Below are 26,875 nucleotides of genomic sequence, written 5' to 3'. Positions count from 1 at the left end.
AGGCTATAAGCTTCTTCATGCTAACTGTTCAGGTAATATAAGATCCTGTATTCTGGCTAAGAGCCATTTAAACATCTTTATCCTGTCTGATTACAGCGACGAAGATACTGTTGCGGCTGCTTGGGAGTCTGGTAACTCAAACATCTGGCTTCTAAGTAGCTATATGGCACACGACCATGGCGACCAGCCACCAAATCGCCTGGTGAGGGAAATTGTGTGTGAGGCAGATAGGCGACACATTCCGCTTCTCATGGGTGCAGATGCAAATGCGCACCACACGGTCTGGGGAAGCTCAGACATTAACTCAAGAGGTGAGTCTCTTTTAGATTTTCTATTAGATAATAACCTAGTAGTAGTAAATAGAGGTTCAGAACCCACTTTCATAGTTGCAAATAGAAACGAGGTACTGGATATAACGGTTGTGAATGCAAACCATATTGACCTAGTTCAGGGTTGGAAGGTCTCAAAAGAATGCTCCTTCTCTGATCACTGCTATATAGAATTCGAAATAGTGGTTCAGGCAAAGATTATAAAACCATTTCTCAATAGGAGAAAGACGAACTGGGAGGTACATAAAGCGACCTTGACTGATATTCTTCCTACTGCTCCGACGATAGAAAGTAGAAGTGACATTGATTTAGCCGTTAACTGGATCTCAAGCTCTATTAGTGTAGCCACAAAAAGGGCTTGTAGATTATCAAATGGTATGCTTAAGGGCAAACCCCCTTGGTGGGATCCCGAAATTGCGAAAACTCGAAGGTTATGTCGTAAATTATTTAACGAGGCAAAGAGATCTGGTAACTGGTCTCTTTATAAGTCAAAAGTTAATGAATTTAAAAATCAGGTACGAAGTGCGAAACGTAGCTCCTGGAGAAAATTCTGTAGTTCTATAGAAAATTCGTCAGATACGAGTCGTCTTCGTAAGATCCTGTCTAAATCTCCTTCCGTCCCAAGCTATATACAAAAAGCGGACGGAAATTGGACTGCAGGTAGTCAAGAGACACTTGAGCTTCTCTTGAATACTCACTTTCCTGGTTGTATCCCAACTGGTGAATCAATTGCAGATAATCAGCACGGTATTGAACTAGATAATACTGCTGAAGATGTTATGATAGATGATGACATCATTCGCTGGGCAATAAGGAGTTTTGACACCTATAAATCTCCGGGCCCTGATGGCATTATTCCAGCGGATCTACAAAATAATTTAGATCGTATCATTCCCTGGCTAAGTAATATTTATAAGGCCTGTTTATACTGGTCCTACATACCTGTACAGTGGACCAGGTGTAACGTGATCTTTATCCCAAAAGGGGGAAAGACATCTCACACCAAGGCAAAAGACTTCAGACCCATCAGTCTGGCGTCATTCTTGCTTAAAACTCTGGAGAGGATAATTGATATCAATGTCAGGATATCTATTGACAAATCTCCACTCTCAAACTCTCAACATGCATACATGAAAGGTAAATCTGTTGAGACGGCTTTACATTCCCTGGTTGGGTACATTGAAAAGTACATGAGCTATGGAAACTTCACTCTGGTTGCCTTTCTCGATATTGAGGGCGCTTTTAATAACGTCAGATCCTCACCTATCTGTCAATCCCTCTCACAGATGGGTGTGGAACGATCCATTGTGAGTTTTGTAAAGAACTTGCTATCTGAACGGACTATTGTATCTTCACTGGGTGATACAACAATCTGTAAAAAAGCCATCCGGGGCACTCCTCAAGGAGGGGTGTTGTCCCCTATTCTTTGCAATATGGCAATAAATGAACTATTGGTCAAACTTGACTCACTAGGTTTTAAGACGGTTGCCTACGCTGACGATGTTGCAGTAGCGGTAACTGGTACGCATCTTGAGACTCTGTCTCAGAGATTGGAAGAAGCGTTGAAGATAATAAGCTCATGGAGTGTTAAATGCGATCTCATCGTAAACCCAGGAAAAACGGAACTAGTATTGTTCACAAATAAATACAAAATTCCTCAATTCTCCCTTCCACGCCTCAACGGTGAGGTTCTCACACTGTCGGATAGCGCAAAATACTTAGGTGTTATTCTCGACAGAAAATTGTCTTGGAGCTTGAATATCATCTCCAGATCTTCCAAAGCCATTACGGCGTTATACGTTTGTAGAAAGGCTATTGGCCTGCATTGGGGTATCAACCCAGGAAATGTGAATTGGCTATATGAGGCGGTGATTAAACCGATAATGATGTATGGTGTAATTGTCTGGTGGCATGCACTTGACAGAATATCTAACAGAAACATTCTTACTAAAGTTATGAGACAATCTGCTCTTCTCATAACAGGTGTACTTAGGACTACGCCCAGTAAAGCGTTGTTTGCCATGCTGAACTGGCTGCCTGTGGATCTTCTTGCTAAACAACTGGCAATGAATACTGCAGCCAGACTAAGTATTACGAATAGATGGAACTACGGTTCCAGAGGTCATGCAAAGATTGTAGATCTTGTACCAAACCTACATCAAGCTATTGACTACCATATTCCGGAACCGTGCATATCGAGGAACTTCCGGTTTAGTTTAATCTGCGATTATAATGAATTAGCACCTGAAAGTGTTGGAAGCTATAATGTATATACAGATGGCTCAAAAACAACTAAAGGTGTCGGCGGGGGCATATTCATTGAAGAATTCGGGACGAAAATCTCTTTCCGACTCAACGACGAATGTACTATTTTGCAGGCTGAAATCTCAGCTATAAAAAGGGCTTCTAATTGGCTTAGGTACTATCGGATATCCAACAGAGATATCAGAATTTATACTGACAGTCAAGCCGCTATCAAATCCCTGATAGGTGTGTATTCTACATCAAAACTTGTCCAAGATGGCGAGATATTCAAGAATTACCCTTATTTGGGTCAAAGGACACGGGGAAACAATTGGCAATAATACTGCTGACATTCTGGCAAAAGCCGGCACGAGGATGACCATACTGGATATTGACCAGTTCTGTGGTGTCCCCTTAGCGGTCATCAAGAAGCAAATACTTGATTACTGCTTCAATTCAGCTCAGGAGCGATGGTCTCAGGAGCACACTTGCTCGATCGCTAGGTTACTGTGGCCTCGTATGGATTCTCATAAAACATCCTACATTTTAGGGCTAAACAGAATATATCTGAGTGCTTTGTTATCAGTTCTTACAGGTCATTCAAAGTTTGGAAACCACGCTAGACGTATTGGTATTCCATATAATGACTTTTGTAGGAGCTGTCAAAATGAAGAAGAAGAGGAAACTATTACTCATTTTCTGTGTAACTGCCCGGCCCTGGAATCGCTCCGTCATCAGGCGCTGGGTTCGTCTCACTTTTCTGATCTATCTGATCTGTCAGCTATTCAACCTGAGTGTATACTAGCATTCTTGAAATTGTCGAAGTGGGTGTGTAACTAAATACACACTATGATTTTTCTGGTAATAGAGTCTTAACTTCTTCGCTATTCTATACTCATCATTCTACTTTCTATATCTGTTTCTTCACTACTTTCTTTAGTACTACTCCTCCCCTTCCAAATGTTTTCCCTTATCTTTTCTCTTTACAGACGTTACAAAGGGACCGAATAGGACCCAAGTATAGACTTACTCGTGTTAGTAAGCAGTCTGAAAAACCTAACCTAACCTTTCAATATTTTGGGTTCGAGATTTCTTCATATTCGAAACGGGTTTCGTTGAATTATCATCACGACCTATGTGCACAATATTATTTTCTATATATATATATTCAAATTCTCTATATTCTCTACATTATTAAATTGCAATTTCTTTATATTTTTGACGTCATTAATGGAGGTGCATTCCCACATGTGAAGTTGATCAAGCTTCTGAGATGTGCATTTTTCCAGTTTATTTTCTTCTACACGTGTATTTTCTAATTCATTAAATCCATGTTCTTCATTAATATCATTTCCCTTATCTAATTCTTTCTTTGCCTCATTTTCTTTATTCTTCATGCCTCTTGTTGTTACTAAATTTTTTTTGTTTTTCGTCATATTCCTGTGGTATCATTTGTTTAAGTACATCAGAGTTAATTTCTATTCTGGAAAGTGCGTCTGCATTCGTATTCATTTTGCCCTTTTTATAGACAATTGAAAAATCATAGTCACACAGATCTAGTCTAATTCTAGTCATTTTTGATGATGGATTCTTATGTGAAAATAGTGAAATTAATGGTCGGTGGTCCGTTACTACTATAAATTGTCTACCATATAAATAAGGTTTAAAGAAATTTATACCCCAATGGATTGCTAAAAGTTCTTTTTCTATTATAGGTTTATTAATGTCGTGTTTTTGTAAAGATTTACTAGCGTATGAAATTGGTAGGTCTTGTCCAATGTCTATTTGTGATAGAACTGCTCCTAGTGCGGAATTTGAAGCATCTGTGGTAAGTATGAAAGGTCTGTTAAAATCTGGGTATTGTAATATTGGTGGATTAGTTAATTTTTCTTTTAATGTGTCAAAAGCACTTTGACATTCATTGGTCCATTCGAATTTAACTGATTTCTTTAATAAAGAATTTAATTGTTTTGCAATATCTGCAAAATTTGGTATGAATTTTCTATAATAGTTACAAAATGCAACAAATCTTCTGACTTCGTTTGTATTTTTGGGTATAGGGTAATTTTTGACTATTTCGTATTTAGATGGATCTGTTCTTACACCGTCTTTAGTAATAAGACGACCCAAATAAACCACCTCTGGTCTCAAAAAACAACATTTTTGTGGGTTTAGTTTCAGATTATATCTCTGAAGTCTGTCAAGAACCTTGACAAGATTTTGGTTGTGATGATTTAAGCTGCAACCATATACTATTATATCGTCTACGTACAGAAAAGCTTCAGAATCCAATCCAGACAATGCTATTGTAAGCATTCTCTGAAAACTGTGATACTTTCAAGCCGAATGAGAGTCGTTTAAACTGAAAATGACCATGAGGAGTGGAAAATGCTGTAAGTGGTCTTGAATCCTTTTCAAGCTCAATTTGGTGAAATGAACTAGTCATATCGAGTGTCGAAAACCATTTTGCTCTTCCTAGTTTGTCCAAAACATCTTCTAATCTAGTTAGTGGAAATTTATCATTGACAATTCTATCATTCAACTTTCTAAAGTCCACTACAAGTCTCCATTTCTTTTTATCCTCAGTATTCTTTTTCTATTGTAAGCATTCTCTGAAAACTGTGATACTTTCAAGCCGAATGAGAGTCGTTTAAACTGAAAATGACCATGAGGAGTGGAAAATGCTGTAAGTGGTCTTGAATCCTTTTCAAGCTCAATTTGGTGAAATGAACTAGTCATATCGAGTGTCGAAAACCATTTTGCTCTTCCTAGTTTGTCCAAAACATCTTCTAATCTAGTTAGTGGAAATTTATCATTGACAATTCTATCATTCAACTTTCTAAAGTCCACTACAAGTCTCCATTTCTTTTTGTCCTCAGTATTCTTTTTCGGTACCAAAAGGAGTGGAGCATTATATGGACTAACTGATGGTTCTATTATATCCTCGTTAAGCATCTTCCGTACTTGTTCATTTATTATTTGTGTATGTGAATGTGGAAGTCTATAATTTTTTATATACACTGGTGTATTATCAGAAGTTGTGATATTCTGTTTATAAAAATTATTTACTGTTAAACTTTCATCATCTAAATGAAATACATTTTGATATTTTCTAAAAATTTCTATTAATTGTTTTTTTGCATGTTCGTCACTATTGTTTATGTTAAGTGTATTTAGTATTTTGTTAAAACGCTCGTCATTGTTTATGTTATTGTAATTTAATATGTCATAATTTTTAAGTGGGTCAGTCTGGAGTTTACTGGTTGTATAATTTCTGTTCTTGGTGGTATTGTTATTGTTAATTCACTATATGTTTTTGTTTGCATAGGCAAAATTATTGTTGTATTGTTTACAAACAAAGTTAATGTAAATGTTTCATAATCAATTTTACAAAAATATTTCTTTAAAAAGTCTCGCCCAATAATACCATCTGTTTCAATTGGAAAATCTGTATCTACTAGTTGAAATGTATGTTTACATTCTATGTTTGTTAAATTTAGATTAAGGTCAATAGTTCCTATTGAATTGATTTCCTGATTTGTGATACCTGTTAATTTACATCTTTCTTCTGGAAAATATTCTTCATTTTCGAAATATTTGTTCATACGGCATAGGGATATGTCGGCACCTGTATCGACAAGAAATGTTAATGTTTTATTTTGTATGTGACGGTAATGAAATTTGTATTATTTTCAGTTAATTTAAAAATCCTTAATTTTGGCTTTCCGGAATATTCTCGTATTCCGAGCCTTCTATGTTTCTCGTGTCGTTTATTGTACGTATATATCTTCTGTCTCTGTTAGTGCTATTATTATTATTCCTATGTGTATAACTATTATTTCTGTTGTTAAAATTGTTGTTCCTAACATTTGTGTTACTGTTATTATTTGACCTAAAACTGTTGTTTCCAGCGTTATTGTTACTTGTCCTGAAATTATTGTTTTGTCTGAAATTGTTGTTATTTGGTCTGCAATTGTTGTTATTCTGTCTATAATTGTTGTTAATTGGTTTATAATTATTATTACTATTAGACCTATAATTGTTATTATTAAAATTTTGTCTATTCGGTCTAAAGTTATTGGTTTGCCTATAACCTCTTTCAAAATGCATAATAGAGCTTGGGTTTGCTTTTTGCTCATTTTCTAATTCAAGAGCAAGTTCTGTTGCTTCTTGAAGATTTTTGGGACGTGCAGCAAAAATTGCTGTTTTTAAATTGTCATTTATACCTCTTTTAAATGATTCAAGGGCTAGTTTATTATTCAGGGTAATTATAACATTTTTCTCCGGCTCTGTGGCATTATTCCCCAATTCTTCTATTCCCAATTTATTAAGGTTATCTGTTATATCAGTTAATCTGTCCCTATAGTTATTTACTGTTAAATTTCTTTGGTACAAATTGTTTAACCTATCCTGTAGTTGTGGAATTGTCTTGTTATTTCTGTATCTTTGCTGTAATGCATTCTTCAACGCGTCAAAAGTATCAGGCACAGCAACAACACCAATAGCCGTTCTAACATTTGAAGTTAGTTTAGCATGAAAAACGTACTGGAGGAAATCCTTTTTAGCTATTTCTGATAAGGTCTTATATATGAGGTCACCTGTCACCATAAAACATTCTAGTTCGTTGAAATTTCCTGAGAATAATGGGAGAGTTTTGGAAGTTGTTTCCAAACTAAATGCCGCCATGATGAATTCCTTATCTTCTTGCATTTGGGCCTTGTTCAAAAATTCTATTATTGTTTTACATAAATTATTAAATTCAATTTTCAGTGCAACTGTATTCTCAGTGTCACCTTCTATTTCCACCCAGATTTCTTGAGCTCTTTCCCATTGGATTGGGTTTTGCTCGTCTTTTACAATTCTTATATTCTCCGCGAGTTTTCTTCTTAATTTAACTAGTCGTCCACCTCTTTTTTTTATTTTCGTATCTATTTTTGGGATCGCTGTTAGTTTTTCCTCATTTAATCTTCCTTGCCTTCTTTTGTATTCTTCTATAGTTAATTTTTTAGGTCCTAATTTGGCCGGGACGTATTTTGGAATGTCTTCTTTTATTCCTGTAGGTTCATATTCTTCCATCTAAAGAAAGGATGGAAGAATCAGTATTGGCAGGACCAAGTTTGCAGGATCGAGATTGGCAGGATCAAGTTTGCAGGATCGAGATTGGCAGGATCAAGTTTGCAGGATCGCTATGTAGTGGTAAAAAATGTTTTTATATAAGTGAAAAAAAAAAATAGGATTTAGTTTTGTAACCGGCAGTGTTTGCCGTTGGTTACGCTAACACTTTTGCCGATCTTACCTTGATAAGGGCAAAAGGAGATTTATGAAATAAAATTCAAGGCAATGTAGCTGCCGATTTGAGTCTTAGTTTCAATCTGCTTTATTTGTGGCCAAGGGGCTCTTTTTATATAAAATTTACATATGTTCTATACTATTCTAACTTATTCTAATTTACATTCTATCTTACTTAATCCTATTCCATACATGTACTTATTGTAATTTCGATAGTCGCAACTTGAAGAATTCAAATTGGGGAATTGAGTGACTTTATCAATGTCACTCAAACACCAATATGATCCCTTTAAGCATTCGTCACATTTCATTCAAGTGCAGCTTGATCGATTTTTGTTTATGTTTTGCAGTGTGAGGCGTGTATGTAAGTACGTGTGTGTGTTGATGTTTTGTACAGCGGTGTGTAATGCAAGAGCACACTACAGTGGTGGACAATCTGCCCTCCCTCAGCTTAAGTGAAATTAAAGCTGGGAGAGGACAGATGGTCCATCACCACCCCCTATCCGCCACCCGGGGACGCGCTCGGTAGGAAAAAACTGGAAAACTCCCCCGAGACTTCCTTTAGAATGTCAATATCTTTACAAATTTTTACAAATTAAAGTTTTATGCCAATAGAATTCATAGTTTCAATCTGAATCGATCCATAATTGGACATAGATCCCATCCGAAAATCCTTAAAACGCATGTCCATAAAAAAATTAGCACAAATATTGTTCAATTTTGAAATCGTTCAACAATTTATTATACCTCCCATAAGGAGTTAAAATAAATGTTTATTTTTTTCAAAAAAAAAAAAAAAAAAAAAAAAAAATAACAAGTTAGAGTGCTATATTCGGCTATGCTGAATCTTAAATACCCTCCACCAGCACGCAACATTTTATTAAAACCCATATAACTATCTAGTTTTTAGATAACTCGGCATAGGTTTTGTTTCCATAGTGAGGGTACTATCATTTAGTAATTTCTTTATGCATACATGGAAATTATTTTGATTAGGTCGGAAAAATTTTATTTTAAGTGATTTTCGGATATGGTCTTTTTAAACGATGTTGTTGGCCTTATATGGGAGCTACGACTGATAACGGATCAATTGCAAAACATTTTAGCAGAATGATTTATCTATACACAGAATATGCTCATGTCGAATTCTATCTCGATAGCTTTATTTATCAATGAAATATGCGCATTTAAGTGATTTCAATAGTGGAATCGCGAATGCCAAACGTATAGGAAATTGCAACCGTTTAAAGTCGAATGGCATTTCCGATTTTGTTATTGGGATCCGAGGTAGTAATACATCCGTTCCTTTATATTGGCCAGTTATAATCGTTGCTTTGATTAAGTTGTTCATTAATTTCTTAACTGTTAATCGAGTACCATTACAAAGACGTGGTGGATCAATATTTCGCAATAAAATAATTGGAACGCCAATTTTCAACTTCAATTCGTGGGGTGGAAAGCCTGGTAAATCAAGTGTATTCAAAAATTCTACAGGATAATTGACACATCATCATTATTTGTAACAGTATCGATGGATTTATATGTTTTTAAATTACATTGACAAAATAATATTATTGATACAATTAACATCAATGTTTTTGGATGCCAGTAAAGCACGCTCACATAACCACTGCCTATTTTTGAAATTATGTTGAAGATTTGGAAAAACACAATTTATTAACTCAATCTTTGATTGTGTGATCCTGCAAAAGTTAGAGGGAAACTTTACACAATTTGTGGTTGGCTCAATTGGCATTTTTCCATTTCCTAAATCCAGCAAAACCTGAAGTTGAATCATCATTTTGCACTGTACACGCATTTTTGTTGTTAATTTTAACGTGTGAACATGTTGCCAGAGATATGATGATTTCTGGCAAGCATTGAGTTCATCAGCCGGTGTTGAACCAGACATCACAGGAAGTGTCTGGCGAAAACCACCCGCTAAAAGAATTAATGCACCTCCAAATAAATAAGAATTACTTCTCATGTCATTTAAAGTGCGATCAAGAGCTTCTAAGGATTTTTTGTGGGCCATGGTGCATTTATTCCATACTATTATTTTATATGTTTGCAGGAATTTACCCATTGAAGATTTTTCTTAACATTACATGCATAATCTTCAGAAAATTGTGTTTTCGGTAATTTGAGTGCAGAATGCGCAGTTCTGCCTCCATCTAAAATTGTATGCAATACCTGATGAAGCAATGGCTAAGGCAATATTTTTTGTGATCGAACTTCAGCTAAAATTAATGGCGCATCAATGAAATAAAATCCTCCTTGTAAGAAAAAATATATGTATGTACATAAATATCATTAATTAATAAAATACTTTAAACATCAAACTTTCTTTGTCTTATTACTTTATGGTTTTGGATAGTGACATACAAATATTAATAAAATGTTTATAAACTAAAAATGCATATCAATATATTTTGAAAATTTTTTATTTTATATCGACAGGAGTAGCAAAGCACGCCGGGTTTTAGCTAGTTTTTATATATATAGAAGATAGGTAGATTCATATGGGAGGTGCCAAGCCCTACTTATGAAAGTCCGCCCATTTTTCTCGCAAATATTCATATGGATGTTAAAGGTCTTCGTGCAAAATTTTAAGATTATAACTCCAATAGTTTTCCAGATAAACGAATTTTGGAATTTAATTCCTATGGGAGATACCACGCCCCCTATTGGTAATCCGTCCTAAATATTCATGTCGATACTACAGTGGCTCCGAAAAAATTTGAGGACTCTAGCTGTTATATTTTCTCAGATGTACTAATTTAAGATTTTCTTTATATGGGAGGTGCCACGCCCACTGTAGCTATGCTGCCCATTTTGTCAACATGTGTTCATATGAATGTCAAAGTTGTTCATACACAATTTGAGATCTCTAGCTGTTGCAATTTTTGAGATATGCTACTTTTAATACTTATTTTGTAGGTGGGCGTGGCACCTAGCCTACTTGAAATTCCAAAACAAAAGGTAGCCTATAGTTCCTTCCGGACATAGCTGAAGACACTCTGAAAATTTCAAGGAAATCGGTTCAGCCGTTTAGCTGTCTATAAAGTACAAACATACATACATACATACATACATACATACATACATACATACATACATACATACATACATACATACATACATACATACATACATACATACATACATACATACATACATACATACATACATACATACATACATACATACATACATACATACATACATACATACATACATACATACATACATACATACTACATACATACATACATACATACATACATACATACATACATACATTCATTTTTATATATATAGATAGATAATTCAATAAGAACGATGTGTGTTTTAGTTTATGTTTCTATACTATACCTATAGAATCTATAGGTTCAATTTTATCGAAAATTGAAGAAAGTACCAATTGAACAACCAAACCAACCAAAAAGGTCTCTCATACAGATTTTTTTAATCAGGACCCTACGTTCTTGATTTTTAGTTTCTAGGCTCAAAATTATCAGTTAATCAACGATAAAAAAGTAATAAAAAGTTTCCTTTTTTAGATTCTCATTCACTTCGTGCTTAATTTTAGTTCAATATTATAGAAAGTTCGTTGAATAATAAAAAAATATACTTCTTACAGATTATCATTCATTTAGGACTCTGCATGTTAAATTTTATTTTTATATGTTCAATAAAACATAACATTTAAAAAGTATCAGTTAAAGAACAAATCCAAAAAGTTCCGACATATACACATATATTCTTTTAATCGGGAGGGTAGTGGTTTAAGTTCTACTCTTGTAGACCGGAGGTCGTGGGTTCAATTCACTCCTGAGGCACTGGTAAAGGAGTAGGTGTGTATCTTCGGATTTGATATATAGACATCCTCCATCCAAACTAACTATGTACAAACCAATAAATAGAAAACAATGTTTTACAAAAAAGTACCAAAAATAAGTAAGATTTTTCTCATTAAATGTCCGAATTTTACAAAAGTACCAAACTTATATTCGTAATTTTTCGAATGTGATATTAATTTTATTTCTATGTCCACTGGTTAAAAAGGTACATAAGGTTCAAAAAGTACCAAAATACAGTTCATAGTGGATCTACATGACCAAAAATACATTTAGAGTCAAAATATCATGTTTCTAGGTTCAGCCGTTTAGGCTGTGCGATGATCAATCGTTCGGTCGATTTTAATACAGAACAAAATGTTTATAATAACTAGTTTTAGAGTTTTTCGATTCTTACTTTATCCCAAAAAGAGGAATTTTTATATGGCTCCGCTAGAATTTTTCTAAAATAGCTTTATATTTTGGTATTTTTTAACTGCATAAATAATGTTTTTACCTTAATACGCAAACGTACCAAATCCACTTATTATGGGACGATTTTAATACGGAATTAAACATGCTTATTCAATAAATTTGTTTGAAATTTTTAGATCGGAAGTAAACAACCAGATTCTGGAACTGCGACATTGCAACTAATAATATCGCCATTAATTCTGGAAACAGTTCTATCGAAAAATTTTGTGATTAAAAAGTTTCGATGAAATCATTTCTTTCAATATTTCCATTGTTACAAATATTTACATTGGAATACTAGTTCACATTTTAAAATGTGGACTAGTATTCCAACTTGTGGACTTCCGAACGGCTCATAACTTTAGGTAAACTGGCCAAACGCGGTTATAGGACACGTCATATATGTATACTGGACACATTGGAAGGCTATAAACAATCATCGGACCTTCCTGATCGTTGAGAAATTTAAAATAGGTTGAGATTCAACAAAGTTACTGATTTATAAGTGTATTAATGTACTAAACCCGTTTTTTTACCGTATCTTAAGATTTTGAAGGTGTTTGGGAAAATTTATTTATATTTCATTAAATTATTCGAATAAAAACTTTTATTCGTTCGAATAGTCGAATAATTTTTAAAATTTAATCGACTACTCGAATGAAAAAATATAGTACATTTTTATTCGAATAATTTTAAACACGAATAATTGACAACCCTAATACTATTCTATTTTTCTGAAATTTCTATTTTTTTGAAATTTTCACAGCGTATTCCTGTATGTCTGGAATAGGTTATAGGCTACTTTCTATTTAAAAGTTTCAAGTGGGCAAGGAGCCATCCCCATATTTGGAAAATATTAAATCCGTATATTGAAAATAATATAAATGTTAGAGTCCTCAAATTTTGTAGGAGCCACTTCCCATATTAATTAAATGGCGTCATGAAATAACTCCCCAAAACAAAAATGAAATAACTCTTTAAATTTGGGGACTTATTTCATTATGAAATAATTCCCCAATTTAAAAATGAAAAAAAGCCCCAACGAAATGAAATAACTTCCTAAATTAAAATAAAATAACATCCCATTTTGGGGGATTTATTTCGTATGAAACAAATCCCTAATTTTAAAATGAAATAAGTTCCCATTTAAAAATAACAAATTATGAAACAAGTCGGACATTTCTAGAAAAAGTAGGTCGCTCATACTTTCGAGTGGGGCTTCAAAGTTTAATACATTTCAGTTTAATCGCTTAATAAAGATTCCTTCAATAGCCGGCCTGCGGCCGGGCGCAAGGACTTTCTACTCTATGGTATGTCCAACAACGGCTTCGCTTAATAAATATTTCCTAAATAGCCGGCCTACGGCCGTACGCAAGGATTTACCACTCTATAATATGACCAACACCGGCTTCGCTTAATAAAGATTTCCTAAATAGCCAGCCTAAGGACGAACACTTTTGATACAAGGAGAATGTATTCTTAGCGAAGCCGGTGTCCAATGTAACCCAGAGGATGAAATCCTTGCGCCCGGCCGAAGGCCGGCTATGAGATATATATTATTTATTTCGTGTGACAAATGTAATATAATGAAATAATTCCCCAAAAATATTTTTAGGGATTTATTTCATTTTTGAATTTTGAGGAATTATTTCATAATGAAATAACTCCCCATTTTAAATGTGAAATAATGCCCCAAAAAACGAATTAAATCCCTAAATTTCGTTGTTGTTGCTTTCTGAACAAATTTTTAGATAGTTATTTCATTTTTGTTTTGGGGAGTTATTTCATGACGCCTAATTAAATACAAAAAAATCGTTTATCAGGAAAACTAATAGAACTAAATTCTTCAAATTTTGCACGAAGAATTTTAATATTTATCTGAACATTATGGAGGAAAAGGAGCGGACTTTCACCTAGGGGGGCTTGGTGCCCCATATGAATTAAATATAAAAATTCGTATATCTGAGAAACTATTAGAGCTAGAATCTTCAAATTTTAATTGAAGGACTTTAACATTCATCTGAACATTTAGAGTATAAGTATAAAATTTCGTTTATCTGTGGAACTAATAGAACTAGATTATTCAAATTTTGCACGAATAACTTTATTATTCATCAGAACATTTTGGATAAAAAGGGCGGACTTTCATCTGGAGGGGCTTGGAGCCCCATATAAATTAAATAGAAAAATTCGGCGTCATGAAATAACTCCCCACGAAATAACTTCCCAAAACAAAAATAAGTTCTCAAATTGGGGGACTTGTTTCATTATGAAATAATTCCCCATTTTAAAAATGAAAAAAAGCCCCAACGAAATGAAATAAATTACTAACTTAAAATTAAATAACATCCCATTTCTGGGGATTTATTTCACATGAAACAAATCCCTAATTTTAAAATGAAATAAGTTCACATTTATAAATAGGCGTCATGAAATAACTCCCCAGAACAAAAATGAAATAACTCCCTAAAAATTTGGTCAGAAAGCAAAAACCACGAAATTTGGGGATTTAATTCGTTTTTTGGGGCATTATTTCACATTTTAAATGGGGAGTTATTTCATTATGAAATAATTCCTCAAAATTCAAAAATGAAATAAATCCCTAAAAATATTTTTGGGGAGTTATTTCTTTATATTACTTTTGTTACACGAAATAAAAAATATATGTCTGATAGACGGTCTTCGGCCGGGTGCAAGGGTTTTATCCTCTGGGGTACATTGGACACCGACTTCGCTAAGAGTACACTCTCCCTGTATCAAGAGTGTTCGGCTTTAGGCCGGCTATTTAGGAAATCTTTACTAAGCGAAGCCAGTGTTGGTCATATTATAGAGTGGTAAATCCTTGCGTACTGCCGTAGGCCTGCTATTTAGGAAATATTTATTAAGCGAAGCCGTTGTTGGACATACCATATCCTTGCGCCCGGCCGAAGGCCGGCTATCAGACATATATTTTTTATTTCGTGTGATAAAGTAATATGTAATATAGTGAAATAACTCCCCAAAAATATTTTTAGGGATTTATTTCATTTTTGAATTTTGAGGAATTATTTCATAATGAAATAACTGCCCATTTTAAATGTGAAATAATGCCCCAAAAAACGAATTTAATTCCCAAATTTCGTTGTTTTTGCTTTCTGAACAAATTTTTAGGGAGTTATTTCATTTTTGTTTTGGGGAGATATTTCATGACGCCGAAAAATTCATATATCTGGGAAACTATTAGAGTTAGAATCTGAAAATTTTACATAAAGAACTTTGACATTCATGTGAACATTTATAGAAGAACGGACTGACTTCCAATGGGGGCTTGGGGAACTTGCAAGAACTTGCCTGGCATCTAGGTTTAAATATGGACCGAAACTCATAAAATATAATATAAAACTTGCTTGTAATTAATTTGAACACAATACTATTGTTTATATGCGAGTTATGGACTTTTATGTATTTTGCTGAAAAGTTACATTGTATGGGGGCTAGAGTCAAATGAGGCCCAATGATTACAAAAATCGCCAGTACGGTTGACAGTCATATAATTGATATATGTGCCGATTTTTTAGAAATACTAGTATATTTAACGAAATTACTAGCTCAAAACCGTTATTTACGGGTCCGTTAGTATGGGACCTAAGTGAAATAATGGACCGATATAACAAATTTAGTTAGGTAGGTAGGTTGATAGGAGGATGTATATTACATAAAATCCGAAGAAATACACCTAGGCCACTATCGAGCCTGTTGTGCGCTCCTTATCATGAAAAAAAGGGAACTGAGTGAATTATTTTTCAGTGGTCATAAACTCAGTTTCCTGAACGTAATTCTCAAGAATCTTCCAATCAGTGTTAGTCAGGAAAGTTATTTCCGGAATAACATCACTTCCAAGATACTTGGATCTAACTTCGACGAATGCCTGGCAGTCGCAAAGAAAGTGCTCCAGAGTTTCACTGTCCTCTCCACATGCTCTACTTTCGTCTGAATCCGCACTTCCAATTTTGCATAGATGTGCTCGTAAACCCGTGTGTCCACTCAGAATACGTACCATCATACTAACTTCAGACTTGCTCATTTTGAGGAGATTTTTCGTCCTGCTCTCATCAGGGTCCCAGGGTAGGATCTTCGTGGTTCTACCCACTGTTTCATTATTCCAAGAAGCCTTATGGGATTCTCTCACCCATATTTTAGTTCAGCTTTTGTTGCGTTGAATGGATTCGCGTTTGTCAGGTTAACTGCCTCGAGCTCCCTACCTTTTAAAGCTATTACATTCGCCCTTTCGTTACCGACTACTCCGGAGTGGGCTGGTACCCATATGATGTGAACCTTACCTCTGGGAGAGTATTCAGTTAAAGCTTTCTTACAATCCAATATTTTCTTAAATATAGTTCTATCGCCTGATATCGCCCTAATTGCCTTCTGGCTATCGGTAAATATATTAAGCGCTGTGGGCACCATATTTATTGGTCTAATTACACATTTATAAAGCCAATTAGTCATAGTATGACTAAAACCCCATTTCATGCCTATAGTTCTCCTACATATCGCCCAGCACCGATGTTCCTTGTTGATCCTATCCTCTATGTGGTGTCTCCATTTTAATTTGTTAAATTATCTTAAAAAATGCGAAAGTTAGAAGGTTTTTTATTTGTTCAGTCTTGGTAGACCTTCTCATGAAAATGCCCATATTCCGGGATTACGGGATTACATAAATTTAATAATTTTGTATATGAAAATCTTTAAAATATCATGTTTGTAAAGAAAATTGATTAATTTAGCAGACAGAAGATACATATGAGGAATTTCATGTCAATTGACCCAACTCAAAAAATCGATTTTGACGACATTTGCATTAAAGTTAGTACTATTGGATAGTAGGTCAGACACAAATTTTCGGGACCAATATGTGAAAAGTTACACTAATTTGAATAAAACCCTGTATGACCAAAATGTCCAACTTTGACCCCCTCTGACTCCGGCAGTTCTTGATCGATAGAGCTGAAAATTTGTGTCCGGCCTACTATCTCATAGTACTTTAGTAAATATTATCCGGAAGACATCGATTTTTAAAGTTGGGTCACTTGACACGAAATTCCCCATATACAAAATGCAAAGTAAGATTATTAAGTCTTTTTTGTTGGTGATTTCAATCAACAAAATTAAATAAATAATTCCATGCATAAAAAGCTTAATAAGACATTTATAAGCAAAGTTTGGAATTGACCTAAAAAATATAAATCCTTTTTAATTTTTTACTTTATTGCGATTATTCTAAATTATTCTGTATAAATAAAATCACATTATGGCTAAAATAACAAACCCATAACACTTTATTACTCAACAGAATGACTAAAACAACAACAATAATATAAAAAAAAACTCCAAAATTATTAAAAGAGTAAGGGAATATACTACATATAAGAACAACGCCGACCATCTGACACCTCACACATGCATGAATTTACATAGATACTACGAGTATGAACATCTTATCCTAAATCGCTATTGCAAAATAAGTAGAAATGTTGGACAACATTTCGAATAGAATTTAGAATTTTATTTATCTGAATTCGGAAGATATTGACCTTTTTCGAAATTTTTTAATACTACTACTTAATTGAAGTTTTTTAATACAAACCATTTTATGATTTCTTTTTAAAAATTTGGGATCTAAACCATATTCATGGACTCTGTCCTGTATCTGTTCTAAAACACAATATTATGTATATCAGTGTAGGGTAAATATATAAAATCACACAAAAACAAAATAGGTTTGTCAGCCACTTAATGTATAAAAACTTGGGGGTTGGTTCATTGGTTGCTACGAGTAATATTGCCTTCAATTGTTGTTATTTTTTAATTTTCTACATATACTTTTTTGTAAAATGATTCTAATATCTGTAGACAAGTCTAAAAGTACTTAGCCCCATAGTGGTGGTTATGTTGGTGCCAGTATAAATTGTATACAAGTTTGCATGTACGTATGTATGAATGTATCTAATTCTTTGAATGAGTGTTCCGAAATATGTTTTATTATATGTATGAAGTAAAAATGTATAAGTTAAAAATAGTATTTGTGTCTACTGAATTAATTTGGATTAGTCGCGACAATTTTTATCCTAGACGGGAATCAAAACTACAATATTTTTAAATAGATAAAATGTATCGGGTAAATTAGCGTGAAGACTATCCAAATACGCCATAGATTTTGAAATTGATATTTTGCGAATTATGTTATATATCCTAAGAGCATTTTCTGTTATTGTTTTAAAAACAAGATGTGCTTTCATTATACCCTACACCACCACCAACACAAACGCATAATACCATCCCCACGTATTATGCGTTTGTGTTGATGTTTGTAACGGACAAAAATTGGTCCTACACCTTAAAGTATACCAATCGACTCCAAATCAAGTCGAAACAAATTTCGAATTGGTTTCATAACTTACCCTCTCCAATATTTATGAAATTCTGTACGCACATTCTTTGGATAAATACGAAATTTAAGGTTCTCAAAAAATTCCAAATTCATTACTGTCTAGCTGTCGAGGTTCAAAGTTTACATTTTTAAGGTTTTGTTCAAAAACTATAACTTTGGTATCCTATATTTTCTAACACACACTGCAAATCACTTAAATAAAAAATTTAATTTTAGCAACTTTCAACGAAAATATCTTGTAAACTAGATATTACTACTAATTAGGTGAAAAAGTGGGCGGATTTCTTGTGTTTTTGTAAAGAAATTAGCTTTGTCTTTTTATCTATTATAAACAGAAAAAAATTATCGGTACACAGAAAAAAATTATCGGTAGTTTATTTTTAATTAACATGTTTCGCTTTTTCTTTAATTTTTATACCCTCCACCACCATCAGTGGTGATAGAGGGTATATATAACTTTGTAATTCCGTGTGTAACAACAAGATATATTCATCTGAGACCCAACAAAGCATATATATTCTTGATCCTTATAAAAATCTAAGTCGATTTAGCTATATCCGTCCGTCTGTCTGGTAAACACGTTAAAACATGCTCACGTTAAAACGAAGAAATGAAAATTCACGAAATTCACCAAAACATTCATTATTATCCGGTACAGTTTGGTATTGAAAATCAGCCATATCGGTCCAATAAGTTCAAAGATATGAACAAATACGCGCGATTAAAAAAGTGCGGATATTGAGAAAATGCAACTGTTTAATTTTTTTATGCAATTCAGCAAGATCAGTGTTTTTTTTGTACACAAAGAAAAGCAAATAGCATTTTTATATGCATGGAAAACATAAGTTATTGAAAGGCCAGATAAGGCAGTGGTGTTATGGGTAGATCAGTTTAATGTGTGGTGGAACGTCAGTGGTTTGAATCTTGGTCAAGTCATTCTTATTTTTATACCCTCCACCACCATCAGTGGTGATAGAGGGTATGTATGTATGTATTACTTTGTCATTCCGTAACACCAAGAGACCCAACAAAGTATATTCTTGATCCTTATGAAATTCTGAGTCGATTTAGCTATGTCCGTCTGCCCGTCCGTCTGTCTGTCCGTGTAAAACACGCTCACGTTAAAACGATGGAAATTCACCCAAAACATTAATTATTAGCCAGTACAGTTTGGTATTGAAAATCAGTTCAATAGGTTCAGAGATATGAGTAAAAATTTCAGAAAACCTCTAAAAAAAATCTTGCTTTTTCAACTGGTTGTTTGTATTTTGACAAAAACTACTGCAGGTAAACTAAAGAATTTTTGAAGATATATGGCTTGATATACAAGGATCAACTATGTGGAAAATCGAACCATAGTTTTATATACCGACCATAAAATAGGTTTAAAAAGGGGGTTACAAAAGTTGTTTTATTTTACAAAAAACTATACAAGCACACTGGGTTTGAACCTATACCCTGTAGATGCCTGTTCTATGTCCTGACCACAGCAGCATTCATTACACTTGTTTTTTTTTTTTTTTTTTTGTTAACTGGTGGTTTTTACATAAAAGTACGATTTTCACTGCTAACGTGCGATCAAAAAAAAAATGCGCACATTGAGAAAACGTAACTGTTTAATTTTTTACGCAATTCAGCAAGATTAATGTTGACAAAAGGTATTCAGCAACTGTTTTTTGTACACACAAGTAAAGCAGTGGTGTTTTGGGTATAACAGTGGAATGAGAAGTGGAGCATAAGTGGTTCGAATTTAGGTCAACTCAGTCTTTTTATTAAAAATATTTAAATTTTTTAAGAACAATATTAATTGTCGCAAAATTTATAAGTACTTTTGTAATTCCTCTTCAAAAAATTTGATTTCTGAAAGGAAGTCTCCTGTATCTTTTCAAAATTCGATTAGTATAACCTCCACCACCATCACTGGAGCATGTTTGTTATTCTGAGTGTAACACTGAGAAATATTAATCTCAGACACAACCAGGTATAGACATATGAATATTGTGGGTCCTTATGAAATTTTGAGTCGATTTAGCTATGTACGTTTGAATAAGTAGTGTTTAAATTTAGAGAATCAAATTCTTTAAAGTATTTTTTCCATACATGGGCAAATCAGAAATCGCACTTCCTTCAATTTGGAAAATAATGAATACCCAGCAAAAAGTGATGCTAAATGACTTTCGAAGAAGCGAAAATAATCGTATTTTTTTATCTTACATTTTAATGGGTTAAAAAATATTATTTTTAGGCTTTTATGTTAAATGTGTCTATTTCTCTTATTAACGTTAATATTATTTATATCAAATTAATAATATTCTATAATACTACAACTTCAATTCCATATAACTTCCGAAAAATAACATAAAAATTACTTATTGAGAATGACTTCAAAAGTAGTGAAATTGGCATCCTATAACAAGTCTGTTTTAAGATCATCACTTCTGCAGATCTTTTTTAGTACTTCCATAGAGTAAATTCTACTTCTATTTCGCTTCTTTGGAAGTTCTTTTTTACAGGGTAAGTGCATTTACATAAGGCTGAGGTTAACAATCGTTTTTCACTATTTCTTGTTAATTTTTTAGACCAATGATTTTGTCCTAAATATACATAGATTTTGGTACTAGGATAAACAATGGAGAATTTCATAAAAACGGATCACACGTTTTTCAAACAAAATTATATAAAATGTTTTGTAATACATCTTTATTTCCATTTTCACACAGATACACAACATTTATCATAGTTTAACATTTATTAAATTTAGTACATTATGTAACAGTCTGTTAAGTGTTAGTTCAGTTTTACTTGGTATATTTTAAGGCGTAATGAAAATATGGTAAATTTAAATCCATCGTTAAAATTTGATGATTTATATAACCTGTTTATGGTGGAGGGTATTTAAGATTCGGCAAAGCCGAATATAGCACTCTAACTTGTTATTTATATAATTTTTTATTTGTCTTAATTATCACGTTGTTTAAAACCTATGTTTACAAATTTATAATTGATTGAATTAATTTTTCAATGCTTGAAACCAACTTTCATATTCTAGTTTTTATACCCTCCACCACCATCAGTGGTGATAGAGGGTATAAGTTTGTCATTCCGTGTGTAACACCTAGAAATATTCACCTGAGACCCAACAAAGTATATATATTCTTGATCCTTATGAAATTCTGAGTCGATTTAGCTATGTCCGTCTGTCTGCCTAAAACACGCTCACGTTAAAACTAAGTGAAAGAAATAAACCAAATTCACCGAAAAATATTCAATCAGCAAAATCGGTTCACAACGTTAAAAGTTATGAGTAAAAATTTCAGACTACCTCGAAAAAAATTACGTTTTTTCGTAATTCTTAAGTCGTTTTCTCAGAAACTACAAAAGATAATTCGATGAATTTTGTTACACATTATTTTTTTTACCCAGGGACCAATTATGTTGAAAATCAAAACAATCGATCCAAAATTTCCCGTAGCCCCCATACAAAGGTACATATTTCCGGAAATGGATTTAATAACTTCCTCAAATATATCGGTATCAACTCAAAATTTCGCACATATACATAAAATATCAACAAAAATCATACTATCAACGTAGATTAGTATCGGTCCACAATTGGTCATAGCTCCCATATAAGGTCCTCTTCCGAAAATCACTTAAACGCGCATATTTCACTGATAAATAAAGCTATCAAGATAAAATTTAACATGAATATATTTTGTATATGTATAAATCAATCTACGAATTTTTTTCCGAATCAGTCCATAATTGGTCATAGCTCCCATATAAGGCCCACTTCCGAAAATCATTTAAAAGCTCATATTTCATTGTCAAATAAAGCTTTCTTGATAAAATTCGACACAAATAAGTTTAGTCTAAAAATGAATCATTCTACGAAATTTTTTCAGGATAGGCCCATAATTGGTCATGGGTCCCATATAAAGTCCACTTCCGAAAATCACTTAAGCGCATATATTTCATTGAATTATAAAGCTATCGGGATAAAATTCGACACAAATATGTTTTGTATACATACAAATCATTCTACAAATTTTTTTACGGATCGGTCCATTATAGGTCATAGCTCCCATATAAGGCCCACTTCCGAAAATCACTTAAAAACACATATTTCATTGTCAAATAAAGCTATCGTGATAAAATTCGACATAAATATATTTTGTCTAAATATGAATTACTCTTCCAAATTTTTTTTCGGATAGGCCCATAATTGGTCATAGCTCCCATATAAGGTCCACTTCCGAAAATCACTTAAACGCATATATTTCATTGAATTCTAAAGCTATTGGTATAAAATTCGACAAGAATATGTTTTGTATATATTCAAATCATTCTACCAATTTTTTTACGGATCGGTCCATTATTGGTCATAGCTCCCATATAAGGCCCTTTTCCGAAAATCACTTAAAAGCACATATTTCATTGTCAAATAAAGTAATCTTGATAAAATTGGACACAAATATGTTTCTATATGAGTCACTCTACGAAATTTCTTCCGAATAGGCTCATAATTGGTCATAGCTCCCATGTAAAGTCGACTTCCGAAAATCACTTAAACGCATATATTTCATTAAATTCAAAAACTATAAGGATAAAATTCGACTTGAATATATTTTGTATACATATAAATCATTCTACCACTTTTTTTCCCGGATCGGTCCATTATTGACCATAGCACCCATATAAGTCCACTTCCGAAAATCACTTAAGCGCACATATTTAATTGTCAAATAGAGTTATATTGATAAAATTCGACACAAATATGTTTTGTCTTTATATGAGTCACTCAACTAAATTTTTTCCGGATAGGCTCCCATAGAGGGTCCACTTACGAAAATCAGTTAAACGCATATATTTCTTTAAATAATAAAGCTATCGGGATAAAGTACGACTTGAATATGTTTTGTAAGCATATAAATCATTCTACCAAATTTTTTCCGGATATGCTAATAGCTTCTATATAAGGCTCACTCCAAAAAAATCACTTAAATGCACATATTTCATTATCAAATAAGGATATCTTGATGAAATTCGACACAAATATGTTTTGTGTGAGGTCATAGCTCCTATACATATAAAGTCCACTTCCGAAAATCACCTAAACGCACATATTTCATTAATTAATAAATCTATTGTAGTAAAGTTCGACTTGATTTTTTTGGCATATTATACGAATTTTTTTCCTTATCGGTCGATAATTGGTCACAACTCCCATATAAGGACCAATTCCGAAAATTACTTAAATGCACATTGACCATAAATGTTATCGGGATAAAATTGAACATAAATGTGTATTTTGTAAATATAAATTCTACGGATATTTTTTCGGATCGGTCCATAGAGTCATGTAATATTCCTACATGAATACCCTTAATATTCCAAATATTCCTTATTATCATAACATTCATCATTTACTTCATTTTATTCTTCTTTAAAATACAATTATCAACTATTTTCTTTTAATATACTATTATCAAATATTTTATTTTAAGATGTAATTATCAAATATTTATTCTTTTATGTCATTCTTAATATTATCGTTATTTCTTACACTTACTTTAAACTTGTTAACCGTTACTTTAAGCATTGAAATTATGTCATTGTAAAATTTAAATTAATCATATTTTGGCCCAAAGAATAAACAAGAAGTGAAACGCTGTCATTTTTTTACAACAATAACATTACGCTCTTCTCACAGACGAGTGCTGTGTAAATCCAACACATATGTAAAAATGTTATTCTCTCTCCAAACTTCAAAACTTTTTCGCGAAAATTTGAGGATAATAGCACTTTGAAATATTTTTTATCACTTAACATTATATTTTATAATTTTTTTGCACAATTTAAACACATTTAATAGCCCGAAAATAATATATTTTCTACAAACGAAAAAAAAATATTTTTTATTTTTTGACATTGAATTTTTGTTGGTTGAAATTAAAACTAAAAAAAACAATGTTGTAAATTTTCGTATGGTAAACAAAAAAAATATATTTCAAATAAATAATTTATTTTTCCAATATTATAGATTAAAAAACAAATAGACGTGTTTATAAAATGTTTGTAGATAAAATATGTGGAAAATATCTCAAGAAACCTTTCAAAGTATAAATTGAAATGTAATATTTTTTTTTCAATATTTTTCAATACGATTTTTTGCAACTATGTTGACTTGAGAATTCTACTAATACATTCTTAGAGTTAGGTACCGGATGACAGTAGACTTAGGTACTTTTGACAGCAGTTTCATTTCTTATTTATTCTTTGTTTTGGCCTTTGAAAAGAAGACATCAAATTTTAAGTAAATAAATAAATCACACGGATAAACTCAAAAGTCGTTTTTTAATTAACTTTACTGGCGCAGTCGGTTTTACGGACTAATTCTTTAGTAAAAAAATTATTAAAGAAATTAAAATAGTATTTTATGCGAAATAAAAAGTGTTAAAATCCACTTAAAGTGTAAAAAAAAACAAAAATATATAAATTCTTAACTAAAGTTAAGTTGTTTAAAAGAAACAAAAAGTGTTTAAACAAAATTTCTTCATATACAAATTTTAAACGAAAGACGTTTTTTTTCAATATTGTGTTGTGAAAATAAAATATTAACTTTTAATTGTTAATATACAACAATTTTAAATCATCACAATAAAAACAAAAACATTTTTGAGAAATTAATTGTGTGATAATAAGACCTTAACTTTATTTTAATAATATGTAAAGTTCTATTTAATTGTTGGTTCGACTACAAAAACAAAAACTATACAAAACCCTTATTACAACAACATAAAAACTACAAAACTCTTAAAATGTTGAAATGTTCAAGGTTAACATAATAAGAAAAAGAGGTTTGAACAAAAATAAATACTTTTAATAAAATATTACAACAACAATACATATTAATATAACAAAAATTTAAAGTCATACAAATCAACAACTAGAACAAAAACAACAACTATTTACAAAAATTACAACAACTATATTAGTATAAAATTTTAAATCGACAAAAATAAAGAAATTTGAAGGTCAAATTTAGTACGGAACCTAATCATATGCAAAAGGAGAATAAACAAATATACAACATAGAAAAATTGCAAACAACAATAAAACAACAACTGGAGAGTAGTGCGATTACTATAGAAAACAGAAGAGAGTGGAACAGATTCCAAGTGCTTAGATTTACAAGAAGGAGGGATAACAACAATTACATAAGAATCAGCAACAACAACAACTATAAGCAGCAGCAACCGAACAAAATATTTGTCATCGCTATAACTGGAGAGAAAAAAAACAAGATGTCACTCAACGTATTCCAACTTCTCGATGGTGTTCCTCAATTCGAGGGAAAAGCGGAGGAACTCCAAATGTTTATTAAACATGTTGATGAAGTCCGTCAACATGTTGATGCAGCTTTATTGACTTTGTTTGATTTGAGAATCCGAAACAAAATTATTGGAAATGCAAACAACACGTTAATAAAAAACAACAATCCGACTAATTGGGAGGAGGTAAAAATTATTTTAAGAATTAATTTTAATATTTCTGACAGTATTGAAAGTATTATTAATAAGATTAAAACAGCAGAATTGAGGAGTAGCATTAGCGATTTTTATGATTATCTTTTAAAATTGTTAACAAAACTAAACTTGAAAAGTAGCATTGACATAGAAACACAACAATGGTTTAGTTGTAGTAACAATGAAAGAATGGTTTTGAAAATTTTTATTAGTAAGTTACCCAGTGAACCAAAATTAGTTCTTGATGCAAGAAATCCTCATTCTTTATTAAAGGCAAAAGAAATTTTGATAGAAACAGAATATTTCTTTAAAAAATATAATAATTTACAAACTTTTTCATCAAAATTTTCTAATAACAATCCTAATAAATCATTTTCTGGAAACAATTCTCGTTCTTTTGAAAATTCACAATCTTTTTATCGTACAAATTATGGTGAAAATATACAAAATTCTAATCAAAATTATCAATTTAATCGAAAATCTAATTTCAATGGGCGAAACTCTACTAATCATCAAAATCACAACAATATTTCACCTAATTTAGATCAAAATCAACAAGAAATGAGACACAATACTTTTACGAACAATAGTCAAAATAGACAAGATAATTCAGGATTTTTTAGTCGTAATTTAAATACACGTACATCTCAGCAAACGAATATTAGTAGTCAGTCAATGGATGTTGATAATATTCAAACATCAAATTTTCAATTATTGGCCGAAGATCTCTTCCCTGCATAA

At 32.3% G+C, this 26,875-nt stretch overlaps 1 protein-coding gene across 1 annotated transcript; it reads left to right on the top strand.

The window, feature by feature from the left end:
* LOC119604513 lies at positions 1-26,875 on the top strand. Its single transcript, XM_037957192.1, has 3 exons — positions 1-32; positions 97-1,232; positions 26,679-26,875. The coding sequence occupies exons 2-3, from the start codon at positions 164-166 to the stop codon at positions 26,873-26,875; spliced, it is 1,266 nt and encodes a 421-aa protein (XP_037813120.1). The 5' UTR covers positions 1-32; positions 97-163.

Source organism: Lucilia sericata, unplaced genomic scaffold (assembly GCF_015586225.1).
Source record: "Lucilia sericata isolate MDLA Ls3-8-SP2 unplaced genomic scaffold, ASM1558622v1 Contig000400F_arrow, whole genome shotgun sequence".
In the NCBI taxonomy this organism is placed as follows: domain Eukaryota; kingdom Metazoa; phylum Arthropoda; class Insecta; order Diptera; family Calliphoridae; genus Lucilia; species Lucilia sericata.
Note: the sequence above shows the minus strand (reverse complement) of the source record. Positions and strands in the feature narration are given on the sequence as shown.